This window comes from Crocodylus siamensis, chromosome 11 (genome assembly GCF_052110815.1).
Source record: "Crocodylus siamensis isolate JL-2025a chromosome 11, ASM5211081v1, whole genome shotgun sequence".
NCBI lineage: Eukaryota > Metazoa > Chordata > Crocodylia > Crocodylidae > Crocodylus > Crocodylus siamensis.
In genome coordinates, this window is record NC_143405.1 from 41284925 (window position 1) to 41311277 (window position 26353).

The 26353-nt window shown below is 46.8% G+C and overlaps 1 protein-coding gene across 2 annotated transcripts in view; it reads right to left on the reverse strand.

Annotated features, from left to right (window-relative positions):
• The window catches only part of FGD3 (FYVE, RhoGEF and PH domain containing 3), a 228930-nt gene that overhangs the window by 99546 nt on the left and 103031 nt on the right, over positions 1 to 26353 (reverse strand). For both annotated transcript variants that reach the window (XM_090021259.1, XM_090021260.1), the window contains one exon: positions 4570 to 4740. In XM_090021259.1, coding sequence (XP_089877385.1) covers positions 4570 to 4740 — 171 coding nt within the window. The remainder of the gene's footprint in view (positions 1 to 4569; positions 4741 to 26353) is intronic.

The window sequence follows — 26353 nt, forward strand, 5'->3', positions numbered from 1 at the left end:
TTCCTATTGAGTATATAATGAATAAATAGGGGTACAGTGAAGCCTAAGAAATAGGGTTGGGCTGGTAAGTAGTAGCTAACAAAAGCACTCCACGTAATGCTCTTGTCCTTTTCGTGACTCAAATAACTTTCCTCATTATCACTGCATAAACACTGAATCTAAACAAGAGAAATAAGGATAATTTCTTCTTTGATTTTGAATACCTACTTCTCCAGGGGAGAGAGGGTTTAATGAAGCTAAGGACAGCACTTGTTAAAACAGTATTTGAACCTACCTTGAGACTAGCTTTCAGGCTTAAAACTACCATCAGTTTTTCTTTATGGATCCTCAGGGAACACAAAGCATTGTATTTCCTAAATGAACTCAGGCCAGCAAGATTAGGAGGTTACACTGAAATGTCATAATCATAGAAAATTAGGGTCAGAAGGGACCTAAGGAGGTTATCTAGTCCAACTCCCTGGTAAAAGCAGGACCATCTCCAACTAGATCCTTCCAGTCAGGGCTTTGTCAAGCTGGGCCTTAAAAACCTCCAAGGATGGAGATTCCACCACCTCTCTGGGTAACCTGTTCTAGTGCTTCACCATGCTCCTAGTGAGAGAGTTTTTCCTAATATCCAACTTAAACCTCCCTTGCTGCAACTTGAGACCATTGCTCCTTATTCTATCATCTGCCACCACTGAGAACAGCCCAGCTCCATCCTCTCTGGAACCAGACTGTTATCAACCCTCTCTGAGTCTTCTCTTCTGCAGACTAAACAAACCCAGTTCCCATAATCTCTCCTCATAAGTCATGTGCCCCAGCCCCTGAACTATTTTTGTGCCCTCTGCTGGACTCTCTCCAACTTGTCCACATCCTTTTTATAATGGGGGCCCAAAACTGGACACAGGACTCCCAATGTGGCCTCACCTGTGCAGAATAATTGCTTTCCTCAATCTCCTAGCGGCACTCCTACTAATGCAGCCCAGCATGCTGTTAGCCTTCTTGGCAACAAGGACACATTTGTTGATTCATATTGAGCTTACTGTCCCAGGTCCTTTTCTGAAGAGTTGCTGCTTAGCCAGTCAGTCCCCAGGCTGTGGCAGTGCATGGGATTCTTCCATCTTAAGTGCAGGACTTCACACTTGTCTTTGTGGAACCTCGCAAAATTTCTTTTGACCCAATCTCCAATTTGTCTAGGTTACTCTGAATCCTAGCCCTCACCCCCATCATATCTACTATGCCTCCCCACCCCCAGGTTGGTATCATCCACGAACTTGTTGAGGGTGCACCTCTTCCCATCTTCCAGATCGTTAATGAAGATATTCAACAAAACTGGCCCCAGGACTGACCTCTTAGGGCATTTCACTTGATACCAGCTGCAAGCTAAACACAGCTACCTAATCACTATCTGTTGAGTCCCACAATCCAGCCGGCTTTCTATCCATCTTACAGTCCATTCATCCAACCCATACTTCCTCAGCTTGCTTGCAAGAATGATGTGGGAGACTGCATCAAAAGTCTTGCTAAAGTCAAGGTATACTACATCCACTGCTTTTCTCATGTCCACAGAGCCAGTCATCTCATCATAGAAGGCAATTGGGTTGGTCAGGCATGACTTGCCCTTGGTGAATCCATGCTGACTGTTCCTAATCATCTTCTTCTCCTCCAAGTGCTTAGAAATGGACTCCTTGAAGACCTGCTCCATGATTTTTCCAGAGACTGAGGTGAGGCTGACCAGCCTGTAGCTCTCTGGATCCTTCTTCTACTCTTTCTTAAAGATGGGCACTATATTTGCCCTTTTCCAATCATCCAGGACCTCCCATGATTGTTACGCACTTTCAAAGATAATGGCTAGTGGCTCTACAATCACATCAGCCAACTCCCTCAGCACCCTTGGGTGCACTGCATCTGACCCCATAGAGTACACATCCAGCTTTTCTAAATAGTCCCTAACCTGTTCTTTCACCGCTGAGGGCTGCTCACCTTCTCCCCAAACTTTGCTGCCTGGTGTAATAGTTTGGGAGCTGACCTTGCCTGAGAAGACTGAGGCAAAAAAAGACATCAAGGACTTCAGCCTTTTCCTCATCATCTGTCACTAGGTTGCTTCCCCCATTCAGTAAGGGACCCACACTTTCCCTGACCTTCCTCTTGTTCCTAACATACTTGTAGAAACCCTTCTTCTTACCCTTCACATCCCTTGCTAGCTGCAACTCCAATTGCGTTTTGGCCTTCCTGACTTCATCCCTGAATGCCCGAGCAATACTCTTAGACTCCTCCCAAATTGTTTGTCCAAGCTTCCATTTCTTGTAAGCTTCCCTTTTGTGTTTAAGTTCATTAAAGAGTTCTCTGCTAATTCAAGCTGGTCATTTGCCACATTTGCTATTCTTCCTGTACATCAAGATGGTTTGTTCCTATGTCATTAGTAAGGTTTCTTTAAAATACAGCTAGCTCTCCTGGACACCTTGTCCCCTCAGACTAGCCTCCAAGGGGATCCCACCCATCTGTTTCCTGAGGGAGTCAAAGTCTGTTTCTCTGAAGTCCAGGGTCCATACTCTGCTGCTCTCCTTTTTTTCTTTTATCAGGATCCTGAACTCAATCATCTCATGGTCACTGCTGCCCAACCTGCCACCCACTTCCAAATCCCCCACCAATTATTCCCTGTTTGTAAGCAGCAGATCAAGATGAGCCTGGCTCCTAGATGATCTTTCCAACATTTGCACCAGAAAGTTGTCTCCAATAGCCAGTATTCTGGCTGTTGTCTCTTGACAAAAGCCAAAATATTAGGGCTGTGAGAAATGTCGATGAGTGTTTCCTTTCAAAACTCCTTCGATGGGTTTTGAACTCAAAATAGTGCAATCGAAATGAATCAAAAGGTTTCAGAACAGCTTCAAAAAGAAATGAAGGCACCCGAAACTTTTTAAAACTTTTGAAACGTTCCAAGTTTCAAAGCAGACCCATGGCAGGAGGTGAGGAAAAGCCAGGACTGTGCTCTCAGCAGCTCCGCCAGCCCCACACAGCTCAGACCACAAGCAGGAGGTGGAGCGCAGCCCTGGCTTTCCCTTGCCTCCCACCGTCGGACTGAGCTTCATGGGGCTGGTGGAGCCGCTCAGGGTGCAGCCCAGTGGCAGGAGGTGAGGAGGACCAGGGCTGCGCTCTGAGTGGCTTCGCCAGACCCATGGAGCTCAACCTGTCCTCTCTCCACTGCTGGACTCTTCCCAGGGGCACGAGCCCCCAGATCTGCGCGCGGGATGACAGGAGGCTGCTGCTGCTGGCAAACAACACGAGTCTCACTTGTCAGCACCTTGAGGTACAGTTTCCCAGAAACCCCTGCACCTAGCTCCTTGAAACCTGGCAGGCTTCATGCCCTCAGAAAGGGCTACCATCCCTGCAATTTGCATCCAAATCACGCAAGAAATGACAAAGATATAGGCATTTTCATGATTCCCCATTATAGCCTATGGTCAAAACGTCAAAATAGCGAAACAGTTTTGACTAAATGAAACGTGACAGTGCTTTGAAACAAAATAAAATGACAAAAGGAAGCACTGTCCCTTTGAAATGGTGAAACAGAAGTCGAAACAAAATGGTGTTGTTTCACACAGCCCTACAAAATATGTTTTTTGTTCCCACATAAAAATGACAGTACCTACTTACGCATCTGCTTTTAACTGGCTTTGATTAATCAATCAAGCTTTCTATTAGGGCATTTTCACCTGTATCTTTCAGAAAGGTTTCAAACTACATGCCTCTTGTATTTGAAAGAACCTTAAGAGGTCACCAAGAAGAAAAAGATCTATTACACAAAGTATTCTGTCTCTTATTGGAATTACAAAGAGAGAGACCACATTTCATTTCACTAATCACCCAACACGTGGGTATACTTTCTCCCCACAAAAGAGACTATACTTTAGTGTTTCAGAAAGTGGATTTTTGATGCTCAAAACTTAGGCATTGTAGGCTCCCAACTGGTGTAGATCCACATAACTCACTGGTGTCAAAGGAACTGTATCAATTTACTTTAGCTGGGTACATCAACCTTCATGTCTCATGACTCCATGTCTTTGGAAACGGTGCATTTATTTCACTGTGCTGCCTCTTAATTTAGATCAGGTTGCACAATAACTACAACCAAGATTAGTATGTTTTGGCACTTCAGTATGATTAGAGTTTCTTAAAAAATTGTGTCATGTTTGGGTATTTCTCTTTGTTGTGTCATGTAATTGTTCCTGATCTAAGAGAAAGCAGCTCCAGGGTTGAGAGTTAAACTGGTCTTGTAAAAACGTATGAATTTAAACTAGGTCTAAATCTTTACTGCTACCTGTGGTAAATACACTGAAATATGTATAAGGAAGTAGGGGGTAAGGTTAAGTTAACTAAACTGTAATTTCTAAATGAAAGTTTCCCTAAAAATTTGCTAATGGGATATTGGGAAAATTGAAAATAATGAAAAGATGCTAACTGTACTTACATGCTTTCATGTGAGAGGTCAGCTCAAAGTTTTAATAGCTTATACATTTGGACAATTTTTTGAACAGTACACTTCCAGTATGACAAAACAGACATGGCTTTTGGAACAGCAGAAACACTTGCCTTGGGGCTTTTGCAGAGGATGAGTTTTGGCCACTGGTGGTTTGGTTTTGGGTTTCCTTCCAGTTTGATGGATACATTGTACAGGGGTGATGTGCTGCAACTCGGTGCATGCTTCCAATGTTGGGTTTGAGTCAATATGACATTTGATTTGAAAAGGAGCACAAGGGCAACCTGCAAAAAAAGAAATTAATCAATATTTATTTCCTCATTAATTCTTGAAAGCAGCCTGTGCTGGCTCCGGTAGCTTGGCTTGTATCAGTTACTTCAAGGGGAAAATTTAAAAATAAATACATAAATAAATAAATAAGGCATTCACTTACAAACATCAATTCAAAAACATCCAGTCTTGACAATCACTTGCAATTAGATGTTTAGTAATATGCCACGAACCTTGGTAGACATTTCTTCAAGCATTTAGTAATTTATTTACTAAAATGAACAAATAGTGAATGACTATGGGGGTAAATATATACTTTAAAATCCTTTTCAATAGAATTCCTTCAAACAGAGGCTCAGGTGCACTTGGAAGAATTCTGCTTGCCATGTCAGCACCTATATTCACTCATAATGTTGAATTTAGAAATGCTTATGATAGACCAAAATACAATAAGCAGACCTCAGTTGTTTTAAAGAATTAGATTAATAACTTAAATCATATCCCACTGCTGCTTGTTAAGGGCCTGTAATATGCAAGACAGAAGATACCAGTTGTCCCTTATCAAAGGGTACGCAGCTTGAAAGATGTAGATTAGACATAATGCAGTTGAGAGGAGACAAAAAGGAATGACTAACATGTTTGTTTTTTTTAAATGTGATACTATTGACTAAGTTCCTGCAGGAATAAAACAATCCCATCCCATTTAACACAGTGGTGCTTGGATTTTGTTTGCTTTTATTATATTGTCAGTGATGAGATTGTAACCATATATCAAAAGAAAGCTGATACCTGGTTTGCTGTGTCTAAAGCCCTACTGATACTTATTGTTCATAACAACTGCTGAATATGAAAATTCGGACAATATAAATACACTGCAATTAATGGGTTTTCACCCACTGACAGCGGATCTGAATTTGGTCTTTACCCTTTTTTTCCAGTTTTCCTATCAACTTCAAAAGGATCAAAATGCAACATTTTAAGTATGTGCTCAAAGTGTCCTTCTTGATACTTTCCTGAACCAAGGCCATTGTTACAAGTAACTTCTAATATTAGAATTTTAAAAAAAAGGGAATTAGAAAGGGAGAAGTCTCTTTTGAGTTTATTTTGGGTGTTAAACTACATTAAGTGTGAAACCACTTTCCCATTTCTTCTTTATTGTCTTAGCTTCCTGATTGTTTTGGTGTTTCACGCAGTTCCACCCAATTTTTTTTTAAACAGGAAGAAACATGAAAGTACATCTGGATTTGGGGAAGGTGCAATACATAAAGTATTTTTTAAACTGTGTTTTAAAATGGACTGGTTTCATCTGTATCCCTTGAAGTGACAGATCATCTCAAATACTTGAGAAGGAGTGTTTAACTCAGGATTGGGCAATTACTTCAACTGGAGGGCCACTTAATGATTTTTGGGCACCTGTTGAGGGCCACATCTTTCTTTCCCTTCTGTCTTCTCTCGCTCTCTCTCCTGTCTCTCTGTCCCTCTCTTTCGCTGTCTCTGTCCAGTTCCACCCTGGAACGCACCGGACCTGTAGTTTGCTGCAGTGGGCAGGCAGCAGCATCAGCTGTGGATGCTGTTGGTATGTTCAGCAGCCCAGACACAGAACCTGCTGGTGGCACCCAGAGCTGATGCTGCCGCCCTCCAAGCACAGTGGAAGCTCCTGCCCAGAGCTCTGACTCAGAACCTACTGCGGACCCAGGCAAGAGCTGCTGCTGTGCCAGGAAGGCATTGGAGTCAGCTGCGACATGACCAGCAGGTTCCATGTGAGGTGCAGCCAGCAGGATGTGGCGCTCCGATGTGGAACCGGCCGGCGGTGGGTGTCACAGCTAATGCTGATGCCCGCTCAGCGCAGCAGGAGCTTCTGCCTAGATCCATAACTGCTGCGTCAGCAGGTTCCGGGTTGGGGCTCCAGATGGGAGCTTCCACCGCGCCGGGAGGATCTGTTGGTGGGCCAGTTCATGCTCATGGGGTGTATTTTGCCCACCCCTGGTCTAACTACACATGAAAGTAAATGTCAGTCTTATGTAATTTATTCAGGATCAGGGAAAGAGCTTCACAAATTCAGTCTACTTATGGAGAGATTCAAATCAAGATCAGAATCTAAGGACTTGTAATTACAACGCGATGGAGCAAACCCAATTAATCGAGACTGCTGGGGCATGGTAATTACTGCACTCCAAAAGACTCCAACATCACATGCATCATTTCATCCCCGTGCTAAAAAATGGCAGTGGTGGCGCTTTAGCTAAAGCTCATTCAACAAGCTTTAGTTAAAGTACCCCCGCCACCATTTTTCTGCACAGAGACACTGATGAACTTATCTGTAGTGGGGGGGTCCCTGGCACTTGGCGAAATTGATGCCTCTCCCGCCCCTCTCCCTCCCATTCTGGGGCAGTCTGTCCTCACTCACTTCCCATGCCTTGATGTAAATGGATAAAAATGTGGGAGGCTGCCCTAATTGTGGCCCTGGTGTATTGGGCCAAATACATGACTCCAAACCATCCCTACACCATGTCCCATACCTTGCAGATAGCATCCAAATTCACTATTACTCCTCCAGCCCTTTACTGGGCCACACTCTGCCTCGGGCCCAAGTAGGCCTCAGGTCCTTCTAGGTGGGCCTTGGCCCCTCACCGGACCACTCCCCCAACCCCTCACTGGACCATACTTTGACCCATCTCTGAGCCAACTCCAACCTGTCTCTGGGCCACACACTCACTCCTCCCCCTTACTGGGCCACATACTTACTCTCTGGACCTTTCACTCCTTAGGCCTGAGGTCCCTCCTGGTTGACCTTGGCCCCAAGCCTTCCTCCTCTATGGGGTGACCCACAAGGCAGGGGAGTTGAGGCTTTCCAGTGCCCCATCCTCACTTTTCAAATCTACTTTTCAGGGGATTTTTTTGAGCACAGCTATTAAAACACGTTTCCAGCTGAAATTCAAGACTTTACAAGCACTAAATTTTAATCACATAAAGTTTCATTTATCAAAAGAATGCTCCAAGTTTGGAATGCTAATTATCAAAACAAATCAATATGCAAAGTGGCTTACAAAAATATGTTAAGTCTACATGCAGAATTCTCATTGAAAGTAACTGCATAGGTATGTTAACATGTAAGGCCTTTCAGGAAGGGACTTGGTGCTCATAAATTTTTGGACAACAGTTTACAGCAGGAAACAAATGAAAAATAGCAGATCAAGGAGACAATGGATCAGCAGAGCAAAGAGAGATCTCAGTCTTCTGGTAGGTATTCAGCCCAGCCATCTGTTGATTAAGATTGCAATAAACATTCATTTCCACATGCCCACAGTCTTCTGTTAAAAAAACAAAACAAAACAAAAACTTAACAAGGTGGTATTTTTTATGGTTGGTCTTTGCTCCTAGGTGAACTTTATGGAAAGTCCCTTCAGCCATCTCTTGAAATATTCTAACTACAGATCTATGTATGCACCCAAACTCAAACAAAGCATGCAACAATGGTTCAAATGGCTGATGCTGGAAACATAACATCAACCTACTTCTCAGTGAGGACTGAGTTCTCCTGAAAACAGAGATACTGGTTCCCTCTTCTTTACCCTGGCATGTGGCCAGCTGGAGTGTACCAGACCACCCCTCTTCCACCTTCTCTTGAGGTTCTGGTTGCACTTTTCTCACATCTTGTAATTTATGTATACCCTATCCATATTGCCACAAAATCCAAGGACCTTCTCGTCAGGGGTACAACTGGGACATAAGCAGCTGTTGCTTAACCCTAGAGGATCACCACTGAGGAAATCAGGAGCACACAAGGTCAGGGAAGGAAAGGGTCCCAGCTAAAGTCAGGGGATTAGGAGCAAGCAGGTAAGGAAGCCGAGATTTGTAAGTGACTGGGACGCAGGCAGTTACCTTGGGAAGAATGAAGAGCCAGTGGGCAGTCAGGAACAGGAAGAAGGGATCCAGACCACAGGCCCAGGGGGCCTGGACACAGACAGGCAGGGCAGCAACAATGCATGAAGGCAGAAGTGACTTCTGGCTGCCAGCCTGGCCATGGCACCAGCTGTTATTTTTCCACACCCCACCCCCTTCCAAATTGGCAGCCAGGGCTTCTGCCTCAGTTATCCCACCTTAGTTACACTACTGGCTCTGGAGCAGATAGTTATAGCATTATGTGACCTGGTGTTCACCAAGCTAAGCTAGAAGCCAGGAACAGGGTCTCTGAGGACAGGGGTCTGGAAACACAAGGCAGAAAGATCATCTAGAAGTACAAGGGTCTGGGCTGGAGTCTAAAGCCATGAAACAAGACAGGCAGGAACCAGGAACAAGGATGAAGCCAGGAAGCCACTAAGCAGGTATCAGGGAACAGGAAACCAGGCACAAAAAGTAAGACCCGGGGAACTAGGAATAAGCAAGAAATTCAAAATCAAAAGATAGAAACCCGGAAACTAAGAACTTGGAGTCCAAAGCCTGAGGCTGGAGGCATCTATCCTGTTGAGCAGCCTGCGGGGCACTGAAAGACCTGCTACTTATAAGCAGGCTGCCATGCCCAGACAACTGACAGTAGTTTGGCTACTGGCAGCCAGGCCTACTCAGTATCCAGGCCAGCTAAGAGCCTGCTTGCTGCTCTGACTCCTGACAGCTTCAGTCAATCTCTTCCTGGCCCTGGCCAAGCTGTTCATCTACTAGACCAGGAAGGAGAGGCTGGCTACAGAGGACCTGGGTGACTGCAGACAGAGTTTCCATGCTGAGTTTCACTGGACAGTGTCCAATAGCCAGCACTCTCTGCTCAGTGTCTTCCTTTGGCAGTAACCTGGTAATCTTCACTCCCTCCTGTTTTATCATTTGAAGTACCAAGAAATCAGTTGTTGTGCACTTAGTGGCCTCTGTCTAGCCATTGAGTGGGGCTTGTAGTTCCTGGTGGGCCAAGGCCTGGAGTCACTGCACAAACAGTAAGCCTGGCTGAACAAGCCAGCCTGCAAGGCAAGCAGTACAGCTGCCTCACACCTTCAGTAAGTGCCCAACCACTTTTTTGCTCCACTAGCTAACTGTAAGAAAGACACTGGCAATTCCATCTCCTCCTGCCCCATGCCTGCACCTCTGGGGGAGCAGAGAGGAAGCATGCTCTATGCTACTTCAAGTGCAAGAGTATATAAAGGTATAATAAGGAAGTTCCTTCAGCCATATATTCCTTGATATCACTCATGGGAACATCTAGTACAACTAGGGAACATCAAGGGTAACAGTTTATTCTTGTTGTATACTGGGACTGGCCTCAATGAACCCAGCCCAGTTACTGTACCCAAACATTTTTAATTCATAAAAATTACCATTCTGTCATAAATAGCTGAAGGAAATATTCCTTAGGTGGTATAAATTGCCATAGCTGCATGGACTTCAAGGAATCTATGTTGACTGACATAAGGTGAGAATCTGGCCCAAAGCAAGTAAAAATAGGTGCACTTAGGCTTCTGTGCAAACACCTTGTAAAGTCTTAAACCACTTCCTTTTAACAGTGACAAAACAGTAACAATGTGTTGCCTCTTTTGATCAAAAATTTGACATCTTTCATGTCACACGCATTGCTGTTGGCAATGGGCGCTAGTATACATGATGGGGGTTTAGTCCTCAGGGCTGCATTCCATGCCCCCTAAATTGAAATGGTGGATATTCAATTGAAATGGTGGATATTTAATTGAAACCCACTGTTTCAATCTATGGGTTTCCATTACTTTAATGGTGAGGGGACTGAACCTTTACTTTTTTTCCCCTCCAGCAGAGCCTGCCCACAGCCGGGGGGGCAAGCTGTCAGTGGACTGAGTAGCCCCTGAACTGTAGGAGGTCCCAGTCCTTCCCTCTGCAGTGCTGGCACCCTCTGGGGCCACTGTGGCAGGCTGCTAGTGGTCCAGGTGCTGCCCCAGCTCTTCCCCAACCCTGAGCTGGGGCATCACCTGGCCTCCTAGAAGCCCCAAGGGGCACCACCACTGCAGAGGGAAGGACCAGGGCCCCCCACAGTTCAGGAGCTGCTTGGCCTGCCAGCAGCTTGCACCCTGGCCACAGGAGAGGTAGGTAGGCTCCACAAAAAAAGGATTGGGCTCCTTGCCCCTTCTACTTTCAGCAGGCACCTGCTGATCTTTTTTTTCTGTGGAGCCTGCCCGCCTCTCCCATAGCCAAGGAGTGAGCTGACTAATAGCTGCAATACATCTGCAATGATGCAGACTCATTTAAAACCCCCAGAACTCATGCACAAGTACAATATGATGCCATTAAGCCACACAAAGTGACATTTGCATTACGTGTACGTGGTAATGTTGTCACATGTACAAAATGCCCAATAGCATTCATATCATTCACCAGCTTGCTGCACATCATACACAAACACTTATTTACACTGCATCAAAGGAACAAGAAAACAAAGCTACATAGAACTGATAACTAAATAAAAAAAGCCCAAGGAACTCTGAGACCTTTAAACATCAAGTGCAGTCTTGCCTATTATCAGAAATATAACTTGTGTGAAACCACAGAAGTGATGAGGCTCCTAATTTTTTCTTTTACTACATGTACAAACCTAGTGCTAAAGACCATTTCTGATATGCAAGATGCCTACCAATGCATTGAGAAAATGAGTTACTGACTGCTGAATTATATGCAAAATTCCTTTGGCAATAACACTTATGGGCTCTTAAGAAGGATCCAGGCAGCTGCATGAACGATGATATGCAATTGCACTCTTCAGTAACAGCAGGAACCTCCAAGAAACTGGTCCTTCCCTCTTTCTTGCTGGCCCTGAAGGGACAGTAATTTGCTGCTAGCCAAGGCTCATCCCCCTCTATGTCATCACCTGTTTCAGAGGAGAAATCAACATTCCCCTATGGCTCTGTGCAGAGCTGAATGCCCAGTTACAATCTAGCCTAGAATGTACTGGTTATAACTGTACCAGGAAAACAGAAAGCAGTATATTAAGACAAAGCTATTTGTGTCCAGTTACTACAAAAATTTTCAAATAATAAAATGTCATTTCCAGGGCCTGATTGTTTCTTCCTGTACACTTTGGAAATAGTAAGATTATTACAGCATGACTAAGTTGTGAAATACGTAGGCAATGCCAGAAGTAAATAAAAGAGATAGCACTGGGAGACTGAAAGAGAGAAGGACCTAGGTGCTAATGCAAATCCATTCGCAAACAACAAATTAATTTGAATTTTTAAAAGGCACTTAAGAAAAGGTTGGTACAATGCTACTGTCCAAGGTTGATTATACATTGTGTTTTAGTGAGACACACTTCAAAGTAAGAGAGAGTGCACATTACCAAAGCTTGGTTTTGTAATGTGTGACCTGTGCTCATTAATCTGTTTAAATAGCTCATGCAAACACTTATGCATACCAGTAAATTAAATCATAAAGGAGGTCTCAGTGTCTTTGACATGACTAAAACTCATACTGATACTTCATTTCATTCACAAAACTGTACAATCAGCCCAGTGGAAGCACAGAATGAACGAAGGACATTAGGTGTAAAAAATTCTCAATGATTTGAGCATAGTAAGACTGGTATTGAATGTTTCCCCAAATATTTAATTAAATTTAACTGACTGAAATAATCCAAGTTCCCAAAGATACCCCAAATTTACAACAACTTTTGGCCAAATGCCTGCTTTGACTTTTGCAGAAGAGTTTCAGGAGTCATATTTTTCATGGAATGATGCAATTTCTCAAGAACTTTTCATACCAGTTTCCTCACCTCCTGGCTAAGTTCAAAAGAAAACCTATATTTTCGTAGACATTCCTGGATGCTATTTCAGGCTTGAGATTCTTTAAGTCTATTACATATTTCTATTAGATCAAAATAAACAGAATACAAAGGGATACATTTCAGCTACTCAGCTGAGTTTGAAGCAGCTGCACAAATTTATATCAGCTATGGATCTGGCCCAAAACCTTTTTACTAGTCCAGTGACCTAATGGCAGTTCTATGCATTGAACCATGTTAAAGTCCCAGGCCTCTGTTCAAACTATGGAGGCTAGGAGTCATAGAATCATAGAAAATTAGGCCTGGAAGAAGGGGCGATGCATAGAGGGTGCACAGAGGTGCATGTGCACCTCCAGTGCACCCCTCGACTGGCTGCGCTCACCACGTAGGTGATGGGCAGGGGGAGCAGGCGGGAGCACTGGTGCCTCCCTGCAAGCACCGGCAGATCGCTGCAGCTGCTCCCAGAAGCAGCTGCAGCAATTGGCCACAGCAATCGGCTGTTGCGGGATTGGTCATAGGGGTTCCTCTGGGCAGCAAGATCAGTCATGGGAGGACATCCCCTCCCTAGGCAGCAAGACTGGCAGCGAGGGGGAATCCCCCCGGTTGCAGGGGGGGCACATGTCCCCCCAACTAAGGCAGCACCAGTCACCCATGGTTGGAAGGGACCTCAGGAGGTCATCTAGTCCAGGGGAGGGCAATTATTTCGGGCGGAGAGATGCTTATCGTGTTTTGGCAAGCCACTGAGGGCCTCATGGGTAGCCTCACCCCTTGACAGGTGCCCTACTACTGGTCGCCATCTTGAGGATGGAAGTTCCATTCCCTAACCCCTGACCTTTGGCACCAGAAGTCCCTCCCCTTTGTGCCCAGCAAGGGATTTTCCCATCTCTGAACTAGAAAAATACCAAATTATATTCTAAAAATCAAATGTACTACAATATTCATTAATTTCATTTCAAAAAATATTTTTGTCTTGATTTACATGTTTGTGTAGTACACACAGAGGTGATAGTATAATAACTTAAAATTAAGTCTTACTCTTGTATATTGTGGGAAGGTGTGGGTGGGAGGTTGGGTATGGGTTTGTGGGTATGTGGGGTATGGGGGAGGGTGTGTGTGGGTATGGGATTTGTGGGGGATGCACAGGTGTGGGTGGGTATGGATTTTGTGGGGAGCTTTTAGTGTGTGGGGGGAGCATGGCTGGGGAAGCTTGTGGCTTGTGTGGAGGGGGAGGATTTGCCCACAGCCTGTCCCCTCTTACGCAGCAGGCAGAGCCCCCACCAGTGTTCCTACAAGCCTGGGCGCTGTGTTCCTGCCGCTCCTGGCTCCAGGGCACTGGCATGGGCCCCATGCTCCCACTCGCTACCACTTGCCCCCACTCTGTCACTGCTGCCCTTCTCCTGCCCTGTCCCCCACTGGCCGCTCCACCACCATGTCCCAGCTGCTCCTGTGGTCCCGGCACTACAGCTGGAAACCATGTGATGTTGGAGGGTGTTGTGTGGGCAGGAGGAGGAAGCAGGTATATAGCTGTAGCAGGCAGGGGGAAGGGGCAGCTAGCAGACATGCAGAGCACAGTGACAGCCAGCTGGGAGCACGGGGCCTGTGCTGGTGCACCAGGAACAGCATTGGCAAGGCCCAAAATGGGGCAACAAAAGTGCGGGGCCCAGGCTGCCAGGGGCTCTATGGAGCTGGGCTGTGCTGCTCAACTTGGCTCCATAGAGCCCCTGGCAGCCCAGGACCCACACTTCTGCTGCCCAGCTCCGGGCCCTGGTGCACCAGCACAGGCCCTGTGCTCTCACCCGGCTGTTGTGTGCTCCATGCACCCACTCACTGCCCCTTCCCTCTGCCTGCCACAGCCATTTCCCTGCTTCCCCTCTCCCCACACACACAACCTGCCCACCGGCACCACGTGTCTCCCAGCTGCAGTGCTGGTGCTGCAGGAGCTGGCCCAGCCAGCCCTGCGGACTGGGGCAATTGCCCATGGTCCTCTCCTGCCTCCCTCTCCCACCCCTCCTTCTTATCTGTATTTCCCTTGGTGCAGGGAGGCAGGAACAGTCCCAGGCCAGAAGCCTCCAGCAGCCCCTGCTGGTTTGGGGTGGGCGGGGCTGGGCCAGACTTGCTGCCGCTGCTGTTTAGTTCTGCCACCAGTTCCCCCGGGGTCCTACTGCCTATGGCTCCTGCCATCTTTGACAGGCAACCAGGGGCAGATAAATGTTAATTTTCTAAATTTTTTAGGGGCTCCGAAGCCCAGATGAAATAGCTGGGCAGGCCAGATCTGGCCCACAGGTCATATTTTGCCTGCCCCGATCTAGTCCAACTCCCTGCTCAAAGCAGGACTGTCCCTAACTAGATCATTCAGGCCAAAGCTTTGTCTAGCCAGGTCTTAAAAACCTCCAAGGATGGAGATTCCACAACCTCTCTGGGAAACCTGTTCCAGTGTTTTACTACCCTCGTAATGAGAAAATTCATCCTAATATCTGTCCTATCCCTTGCTGCAACTTGAGACCATTGGTCCTTGTTTTGTCATCTGCCACCACTGAGAACACTATAGCTCCATTCCCTTTTGAAGAACCCTTCAACTAGCTGCTATTAGATCCCCTCTCGATCTCCTCTTCTCTAGACTAAATAAGCCCAGTTTCCACAGCCTTTCCTCAGAAGTCATATGTCCCAGCCCCATAACCATTGTGTTGCTCTCCGCTGGACTCTCTCCAACTTGTCACATCCTTTCTGTAGTGGGGGGCCCAAAACTGGACACAGTACTCCAGATCCAGCTTCACCGGTGCTGAATAGACAGGAATAATCATTTCCCTGGACCTACTGGCAACACACCTACCAATGATCCCAGTATGTCGTTAGCCTTCTTGGCAACAAGAGCACACTGCTGGCTCATATTCAGCTTATTGTCTACTGTAATCCTTAGGTCTTTTGCAGAGTTTCTGCCCAGCCAGTCAGTCCCCAGCCTGTACTGGTGCATGGGATTGTTCCGTCCTAAGTGCAGGACTCTGCACTTGTCCATGTTGAATCTCATGAGATTTCTTTTGGACCAATCTTCCAATTTGTCTAAGACACTCTGAATCCTAGCCTTACCCTCCAGCATATTTACTACTCCCCCCAGCTTCATGTCATCTGCAAACTTGCTGAGGGTGCACTGTGTGCCATCTTCCAAGTTGCTGATGAAGACAGTGAACAAAACTGGCACCAGGACTGACCCCTGGGGCACTCTACTTGATAGCAACTACCAGCTAGACCTTGAGCCATTGATTTTTACCCTCTGAGCCCAATGCTCCAGCCAGCTCTTTATCCACCTTATGGTCCATTCATCCAGCCTATACTTTCTTAGCTTGACTGTGAGAATGCCATAGGAGACAGTATCAAAACCCCTACTAAAATCAAGGTACACCACATCCACGGGTCTCTCTGAGCCCGTCACCTCATCATATAAGGCAATCAGGTTGGTCAGGCAGGACTTGCCCTTGGTGAATCCATGCTGACTGTTCCTAATCATCTTCTTCTCCAAGTACCTAGAAATGGATTACTTGAGGATCTGCCCCATGATTTTTCCAGGGACTGAGATGAGGCTGACAAGTCTGTAGTTCCCCGGATCCTCCTCCTTCCCTTTCTTAAATATGGGCACTATGCATGCCCTTTCCCAATCATCCAGGACCTCTCCTGATTGCCATGAGTTTCAAAGATGATGACCAGGGGCTCTGCAATCACATCAGCCAACTCCCTCAGCATCCTTGGGTGCATCACATCTGGCCCCACAGACCTGTATATGTCCACCTTTTCTATATAGTTCCTAACCTGTTCTTTTGCCACCTTTGGATGCTCCTCTCCTCCCCAAGCTGTGCTGCCCACTGCAGTAGTCTGGGAGCTGACCTTGCCAGTGAAGACTGAGGTGAAATAGGCGTCGAGTGCTTCAGCCTTTCCTGCATCCTCTGTCACAAGCTTGCCTCCCCCATTCAATAATGGACACACATTTTCTCCCTGATCTTCCTCTTGCTACCAACATACTTGTAGAAACCCTTCTTGTTACCCTTCACCTCCCCTGCTAGCTGCAACTCCAATTGTGCTTTGGCCTTCATCGCTGCATGCTCAAGCAGTACTCTTATATTCTTCTTTAGTTATTTGTCCAAGTTTCCATTTTTAATATGCTGCCTTTTTGTGATGTACTTTACTGAAGACTTCCCTGCCAAACCAAGCTGGTCTTCAGCCATACTTGCTACTCTTCCTGAGCATTGGGATGGTTTGTTCCTGCAATCTCAGTAAGGCTTCTTTCAAGTACAGCCAGCTCTCCTGGACTCCTGTCCCCCTCAGACTGGTTTCCCAAGGCATCCTGCCCATGAGCCCCCTGAGCGAGTCGAAGTCTGCTTTTCTGGAGTCCAGGGTCCTTACTCTGCTGCTCTCCATCCTTCCTTTCTTCAGGATCCTGAACTCAATCATCTCTCGTGGTTACTGCTGACCAAGTTGCCATCCACTACTACATTCCCCACCAATTCTTCCCCATTTGTGAGCAGCAGGTCAAGAAGAGCATGGCCCCTAATTGGCCACTCCAGCACTTGTACCAAGAAGTTGTTCCCAACACTTTCCAAAGCTTTGAGGATTGCCAGGAACTGCTGTATTGCCCTCCCAGCAGATGTCCGAGTAACTGAAGTCCCCCATGAGAACCAGGGCCTGTGATCAGGAAACTTCTGCTAGATGTTTGAAGAAAACCTCATCCATTACTTCTTCCGGGTCTGGTAGTCTAGAGCAGACCCCCACAATGATATCACCCTTGTTGCTCTCCCCTCTGACTCTAACCCAGAGACTTTCTACAGATCTATCTCCAGCTTCATACTGGAGCTCTGAGCAATCACATGGATCTTTTACATAAGTGCAACTCCTCTTCTTCCTCTCCCCTGCCAGTCCTTCCTGAACAGTTTGTACCCATCCGTGACAGTACTTCAGTCATGCTAGCTCCCACCAGGTCTCTGTTATTCCAATCATGTCATAGTGCCATGACTGTAAGAGGACTTCCACTTCTTCCTGCTCCTTTCCCAGGTTCTGTTCATTTATATACAGGCACCTGAGGAAACTAGTTGATTGCCCTGATTTCTCAAGAAGTATGAGAGCACCTTCTTTATTGTCCCCTCCTGCTTGCTCTTCCTCCAGATCCCCCACTTCCCCACTTACTTAGGACTTTGGTCTCCACCCCTCAGCAGACCTAGTTTAAAGCCTTCTGCACTGGGTTAATGAGACTGTTTGCAAAGACACTCTTCTCTCTCTTTGTTAGGGGGATTCCATCTCTTCCCAGCAATCCTTCTTCTTGGAGAAATATCCCATGGTTTAAGAAGCCAAAGCCTTACTGGCAACACCACCTGTGCAGCCAGGTATTGATCTGCAGGTTCAGTTCCCTGGAGCCAGAGGAGAAGCAGTGGCTCCTCCCTGAGGTGAGGGGCTGGCGCAGGCTCTGCTAGCCCCAGGAAACTGCTCCGGGGGCTCCGCCAGCTCCAGGGAACAGTTCTGCTCCCCTGCATCGCCTCGGGGAGTGAGGAAGCACGTGACATCAGGGCTGGGGAGTGGAGCAGTTTCCCAGAACCTGCGCCATGCTTCAGCCCCCAGGCCCCAGTGAAGCCTCACTCGGGACAGGCAGGCAGGCTCCAGCCCTCCAGGCCCAGGCTCCAGCTCCCCAGCCTCCAGCCCCCGCTGCCTGCCCCGGGTGAAGAGTGAGGAGATTACCTTCGGTAAGTGTCCCATGCCGCACCAAAAGGGGGAGGTGGGACCGAAGCGGCACGCTCATGGACTGAAGTGGTGCTTATGGACCGCTACTCCTTAGAGGGAACATTGGTCAGAGGGCCAGATGAGCCTCAGTAACCCCCGTGACATCTCAGATCTGGGCTCCGGGCAAGCAGCAGACCTCCTGAGACAACAGCTCCCTCCATCTGCCACAGAAGTGAGTGTCCAACCACCACCACCCATCGCTTCTTTTTGGTGGTGGTTGTCTCGATCCTTCCCACCTTGCTGAGGCCTGGCCTGTCCTCCTCCACCAATGGAAAGTGCTCCTCCCTCTCTGCTGCTAGCACTGAATATCTATTCTCCAGATGACTGTTGCAGGTGGAGGTGAAGATCTCTGCTTGCTCCCAGAAGTCACAAGCCTCCAGCTTTCACCCTCCTGGGAGTCCATGTACTCTATCTTCTCTAGCACTGCCTCTGGCATTTCTTCCTCCACAGTCCTGGAGGTCTCCTGCAGAATCGGATCAATGAACTCCTCCTGGCAGAGGACGTTTTAGAGCCTTGCCACCTCCTCCTGTACTTCCTTGCCTGTTCTCTGGGAGACACCACCAGGAGGCACCACTCACATTGCAGGCACCCTCTGACCTGGCCATCACTGGAAGAAACCTGCTAGATGCAGTCTCCACAGTGCCAAACCTGGACCTGGATGGAAGTGTTGATGGTGAGTGGTTCTGCTTGGACAGAAACCTCACAGATGTAAGCAGAGGCAGTGGCAGTGGCTCTGGTATTACGATGTCTTCCAGCCATTTCCCTGGGTCTCTTAATCTGCCTTCTCTCTCTTACTGCTCTTCTTCCAAGCACACCTTCCCTACAGAACTCACCTGAAAGCTGGCCTGTTTACTGCTCATTGACACCAAAGTGTTCCTTTTTTCCTGTTTTATCATGCCAAGCTGAAAAGCACTCCCCTCAAAAGGTGGGGGGGGGGAGTGGCCCACAAACTGCTTACCTTGTTTGCAGGCCCTGTTCGCAGGCTCCCTGGTTAGAGTCCCTCTAACACAGGGAGTCCTCTTAGGTTAATATCCTAAGCATCTAAGGGGAGTCTCTGATGCACAACAGGGAACTGTCAGGAATATTACATTCTAAGGTCCTTCCCAGGTTCTGATTTGGCATACCCACACTTGAAGATTCAAAAGCCCATGCTCATCCCAAAAAAGGGCTCACTCTTGTATACACAAGGCACTAGACCAGTGGTGCCCAACCTTTTTGCCCTGTGGGCTGAATGGGGAGTCCAGTGGAAGAGCCCCATCCTGCTGCAAGGGAGTGCACAGCACAACCCTTATCTGTCCTCCAGGGGACAGGGGGCAGGGAGCAGCTCTGTCCCTATTTGGAAGTGTGGGGCAGGGCATGGAGGGACAGGGTGGAGTGACCCCGATCTTGACACAGGGAGGTGGGCAGGAGGGCAGCTGGGTCCCAATCCAGATATGCTGGGGTGGGGGAAGGTAGGGCAGAGCAATCCTGATCTGGACACAGTGAGGGAGAAGCAGCCCAGCTCTGAGATGGACACATGGAACTGGATGGGATGGAGTGCCTCGGATTCAGACGCTTGAAGGGAGGGAGTGGAGCAAAGCAGCCCTAATCCAGACCTGCTGGGGGAGAGAAGGTTAGGGAGCAGCCCTGAACTGGATGCAATGGGGGGGGGTGGAGTGGGCCCCTATCTGGATACATAGAACTTCTGCGCCCCCCAGCTGCCAATTTTTTCCAACTCATTGGGAACACCGCGCGACAGATGTCATGGCTCCATGGGCTGGATTTAGCCCATGGGCCAGAGGTTGAGCACCCCTGCACTAGACACATGGACAATTTGGGCAGCCAGATGACAGAGCTGCTTGTTCAAATATGGACATGGAACTCTTTGCTAAGTGCATACAGCTGAACACAAAAGTAGGTGCAAAAATAAATAAATTCAGAGGACAGAAAATATTACCCCTACTATACTGACAGTGGCTGCTCTTAAGATTTTTCATTCAATCCCTTTTACTAGAAGAAGGGTGTTTCTGGATACCTAGATGTCTACTGAACTCAAGGCAGCTGCTGACCAATTTTGTGGGCAGATCATGGACCTGGCAGCTATTTTCATGGGCCAAATGTGGCAGGCCCCCCAATGCCTGTGATTGGCCAAGGGACCTGGTAGTCCAGCCCCTCACTGCTGATGGGCTGCAAGGGCTGTCTGTCATGCAGCCCTGGCTCCCCCCCCACTGATTAGTAGAGCAGGCCGTGGTCTTAGGGCAAACAGCCCTTGCAGCCACCTTGCGGCAACCACCTTGCCATGCCGGCAGCCCCTCTTCCCCCAGTGGGCTGCACGGCCAGCCAGCAGCATCCACAAGGACCCAGAGGGTGCCAGCATTTTATTTTTTGGTAAGTTTTTTTTTTTCCAGGGAACCTGAGCTTCCGCAGAGCCCATGATTTTTCACGGAGCCTGCCCAAAATCATGGTTTCTGTGACAACTGCAAAATTGAGATTTTGGCAGGTTCCCAAATATAACATTCTTCTGCATGTTAAGGTGCCTGGTGCTGCCACACAGTTGTACTCTATGGTCTGAAGAGGTTCCCTTCACAGTTCCCCACACTTGTTCCTGCCTACAACTGCATGCGCAAGTAGTACAACCACAGCAGCTGAGCCTACTATGCACCTGCTGGAAAGATGGCGGGGTGGGGGGAGGGATTTTCTACCCCAGTAAATAAAAAAACACAAAAGTCATGCCTAGTGGAGAAAACTGTTCTCAACAAGCTTTTAAGGAGCACTCTTTCCTCCACTGAAGCTTTTCTTCAGTGGTTTCTATGTTTATTACCACAGTAGCCTGAAATAGCTATTCTAGCATTGCTAGTTTAAAATCCCAGTGGCCAAATTCTATGCCAAATCACATCTTGTAAAATTTCAGTTCAGTCAATGGATGGGTCTGAAGTTAGTGACTGGGTCAGTGATCGGAAAGCACACAAGAGGAAGCTGCTCAATTTTTTCACCTTTGTGTTTAAAAAAAAAGCATAAAAACATCTAAAGATTTACTTTATTGTAGCTTTTCCATTCTGAGCCTCACTTTGTAATAAAATGCAGTACGTGCCCTGTTTCCCAAGTACAAATTGTGTGTCAAAGTGTAAAATGTTCCAATCAGCAAACTAAGCAAGATAATTTTATTATGTCTCAGCTCTGCTTTTCATGTTCTGTCTTACATGAGAAATGGATACACCGTGTGGAATGCCTGCATTGCATGCTTTCTTAGAGGAAAACTTAAACCACTGACCACTGAAAACGTAAGGTAGATCTAATCTAAACATTTCAAAAAAGTATGAACCTAGTAATATTCTAAGTCTTTTTAAAGTGCTGGTAAGCAAAAAATCTTGCAGCTGCTCTTGGCAGCATTTTTGTGGCTAACATGAAAGCAGAGAAGTACAGTATAGGGTACTTCAGTATGTCCAACTCTCTGGATGCACACTTACAACTGGCTATTCTAAAGAGCCATTAAGTTACTTTGGAGTACAGGTCCCTGTTTGGATGCCTGCTGTGAAGCTGAGTGTTTTTAAAGACTGGACTCCAGATGTTGCATGCATGATAACGTCTATAAGTCCCAACAGATTTTTATTGTTACAAAATGTTAATGATCATGCATTTTCAACTAAAATGTCATTTGACGTGTTCTGTAACAGCACTGTCCAGCATGTATCATATAGCTGAAGAGCTAATTATTAGCCCTGTACTGAGACACACAAGACATTTTTACAGTCCTAAATCACAGTTTTCACTTATGCCACGTCCCCATAAGCTTCGAGGCCTTCAGGACAAGAAGCTAGTGTTGTGCTAGTGTTACCCTCAAGCACAATACCTCTCTGTGCCCAGACCTAGACAGTACAACCCCTAGCAGGACAGAAACAGCTGGAGGTGAAAGGAAGGAGATGACCTGGGCACACGAAAGATGAGCCACTTCAAAATATCCACCAGCAAAAATATTTTCAGAGGGACCCCATCACACACTATGGGTGACACCTGTGGGTACCCACCTCCTTCCCATGGCTCAATCTACCTGCAGAAAGAAAGTCATATGTGCTCTGCCAGCAGGGGATCAAGCTAATTGAGTAGCGTTAGAGCAAACACCAGTGCTGTATGTAATCACTCTAAGTACATAGCATGTGGCAGCACAGGCATTTGGAAATCTTGGTGTCACAAGGGTTACAGAGCCAAGCACAGTGCACTTTAATTAAATTAATCCTGCAGCTGAATTAAGGATATCAGATCTTGTAAAACATATCATCATTCAATTTCAGAACATACTACAAATCAATCTTTCACTATCTTCAAAGTTTCCAGAGACTTGCAGTTCTCCAAATATAACATTTTTCCTGGTTTTTTCCCCATTCCATGTACACCAGTTTTCCCTGTCCCTCTCCTTTTTTCTCTACCCACACAGATGTATAGATCTCTCCTCCACATACTGCCTTTGCCATCTGGTACGCTCTTATCCCCTGGCTTCTGTTGCCTAATTGACTCCAGGACTGTTTTCAAATGTCATTTAAAGACTCATCTCTTCTTCCTAACCCATGACCCTTAACCCTAATACCACAATCAAATTCAACTTCCTATGTATCTCTTTGTCCAAACATCAGTACTCCTTTTACCCCTGCTTTAAACAGAGCTGCAGGTGGTGCCAGTATGTGAAAGTCTGTAGAATCAAACCACATGTCAAGCAGCATGGAAATACTGTGCGAGTCTCCCATACAAAACTGAAACAAATTAAATTAGTAACAAATATTGTTAATACTGCATCTTTTCTTATGCTACTGAAGATTTACGGAGTAATACCCCTGTTATTCCTGTGTCACAGGCTAATAGAGATAAGATAGCATTTTGTTTAGAAACAAGCAAAAACCCAGTGCTCACTACATTTACAGTTTTATGTCCAAAGAGATAAATATCACTTACTTGTGCTTTGGCTGATAGACCCACATTTTTCTTATTTGATCAAGCTGCAAGACATCCAAAATAAAAATGCAAGTCCCTGCTACGACTCACACAGCATCAGTTCTAAAATGACAGTACATTTACATTTCTGGTTTATTACGTGCCAACCTTCACACTCACAGGAACTGAAGGGTTTTTTCTCTCTTTTTTTTTTTTAAACATGCAGTGTGGTTGTTACAGCAGAAGTTGATAAAACTTTGCAAACCTCATCTCTAAAGAACTCTGCTAAATAGATGTTAACGGATGCTGCTTCGAGATGGCAAAACTGTTCTTTGTTTTTATAAAATCAAGTTTAATCAGTGTCTTCTGAGACATGCTAAGTAGGATACAGATGTTCTGCAGGGCAATTACTGCTAATTTCAAAAACAGCAAAGATAAACTCAGATGATAACACAGATTGTGAAAGATTTCTGTTTAGATCAGTTCCATATTATTGAACAAACAAAGAACTTTTTGTGCAGTGATGCACAGCAGCCATTTTGCTGCCAGCAGCAGGGGTACAGGAAAGAAAATTGACAGTTCCAATTCTGGCCACCTTGAAGCTTCGCAGGGCCACCACACTCAACATCCCCTCAACAACAGGAGCAGCACTGGCTCATCCTCTACACATTAACGAGCTTACACTGCACTGTTCAGAGTTTCTTGTACAGATCACTTTGAATCTCACCAAAAGGTTGAGTGAGGTCACTGCTGGCAGAACTCCCTAAAGTCAGAAAGTAAAATTAATGCTACTGTGAAAAAGCAGCTTGTATGGAAATGACCATATTTACTCATCTACCCTCCCTCAAACCAGATATCCTAAATGGTGGTGCATGCTTTAAGTGAGGAAGTTGATTTTCATGCTGGAATTAGGGCATGGCAACACCAGAATGGCTGACGACAGCACTGCTCCATTCCTGACCAAGGGCAGGAGGGGTGCAGTCCACTCCTCAGTCTCACTCGCCCTTCCTTGAAGCTCCACAGCTAAGATTTAACCCTGTCATGGCCACTGCTCAGTCAAGACCAGCTGCATCTCCTGCGTGCAGCCAGGATTCAGCCTGGCTGAGCCTATGCTGCAGCAGGGAAAATCTTTTTCTCTTTATTTTGCCTTCCCAAAAAGGGTGTGCAGCTTATCTGAAAGGTATGCAAGAGAAGATGAAGAGCACTGACAGACCACAGATACTTGGAATACTTCCATTAAAATGAAACGTCTTTAAAAAAAGAAAAAAAAAAAGAAAATGATTTTCACAGACATTCCCCATCCTCTTTTTTTTCTAACCTGTTCTCAAAAATTAGAGTCATGGATTAGGAACTGGTGAAAGAATAACAAAAGAATACATAAATGAATGACAATCAGGTTAAGAAGGGGAGTGTTGGTTCCCCAACTTCCCAGCAAAGGGCCATTATTCAAGGTTTTGTTATTGATCTGGAAGAGCTGGACACTTCAGCACCCAAATTTATTTAGACCCATAACCTCCTAGGGGGACTGTGAGTAACTTGTTAAGTTCATTGGTATTGTGGAAGAATACAGCCACAGCAAACATGAGACAGCCCCGACAAGAAAAGAAAGCTGGCATCAAGCTAAACTAAGCCAAAGATGGAAAAGACCTAATAATGTATCAAGGAGGCCACCCTGCAGGGCAGGAAAGTTTCTAAGCAAATGTATGTACACTAGCCAATTGCCCATCAAGAATGATGTGTGAGAGGGAAGCGGGTGCGGATGGAGCCCTATGCCCCCTCCCCCACCGTCCAGACCCACTCCCCCCTTCCCTCCTGCTGTTTGGGGTCCAGGCCCATTCCCCCCCTCCCCACTGCAGTGGTGGGGAGAGGGAGCAGGCCCAGGCCCAATGCGGGGGAGGACTGAAACCAAGGGTGGGGAGAAGCTGGCCTGCCGTGGCAGGGAGAGGAGCGGTGGGTCCGGACTGACCCGGTGGCGGTGCCGGGGGGACGGGAAGATGGGCTCAGGGCCGATGCGGGGGAGGGGGGATAGGGGAGGAGTGGGCCTGGGCCCGAGGTGGGGAGGAGGCCCAGTCCTCCCCTCCCCCAGCCACTACTGCTTCAGGCCAGGGACGCTGCTCTGCCTCCACCGCCATCTTGGGTCCACTCCCCCACCCCATGTTGGGCCCACTCCTCCCCTCATGTCAGGTTTGGGGCCACCCCTCCTCTTTCCCCAGCACCACCATCACAGCCCACCTGCTCCTTCCACTCCCGTGTTGGCCCCACTCCTCCCTCCAACACTGCCCGGTTGGCCCTGTAGGCAGCAATGAGAGAAGAGGGGAGGAATGGGCTGAGGCCAGCGCCAGTGGCCTTGCCCCCCTGCAGTGTCCCAACCCCACTCCCCTCCCCCATGCTGCTGCTGCCATCACCACCAGTGAGGCCAGTTCTGGTGGTCTCGCCCCTCCGCTCCATCCCGTGTCCCCATCATCATGGCAGCGCATTGCCATCTGTCCCAACGCTTCTTTGCACTCTGACTGGCTCTTTGTCAGCCAATCAGAGTGCAAATAAAGCATTATGGACAGACAGACAGACACATTAAGGCTTTTATAATATTAGAATTTTTGTTTTCTCCAACCTAGTGTCCAATGTCTTATGTGATGGGGCTGCCACAGTTCCTTTGGAAGACACTTGCACTGCATGTTACCCATCACGAACAGGGGATTTTCCCTAACACTTAGCCCAAGTTTTCCCATTCTCTCATCCCATGACTTTTAGTAATAACACTGTGTGCGCCCTCCTAAACAAATTCAGTTTATTCTTGGTGTTTAAACTCTTTGAATAAAGGCAGACACTTAACTCACTTACCCAATATTTAGCTCAGCCAAAACCAATATAACAAGCCTTTTCATTCCCATGCGTTGGTCCAAAAAGAATCTATAGTACTGCCCTAATTTTTATTCTATGACTAAAAAAAAAACACCTGAGTCTATTGAGGCATATTTTCTACAGATTCATGCTGCTTCCTGTTCATCATACATGTGTAGACAAACTAACTATACATCTAATTAAGAAATATTTTGCAGATAGATGTGTGTATGTTGTGAAACAGTCAAGTGCAGTTTCTTTTTACCACCTGTGGCCTCAGAAGAAAATCTTTTCAAATGAATATGATGCTTGATGCTGCTGCTGCAAGCCCCACACCGCCATAGCGAGGCATCCCCTGCCCACCTGGCAGCAGCAGGGGTAGCAGCGTGGAGTTGTGTGCTGCA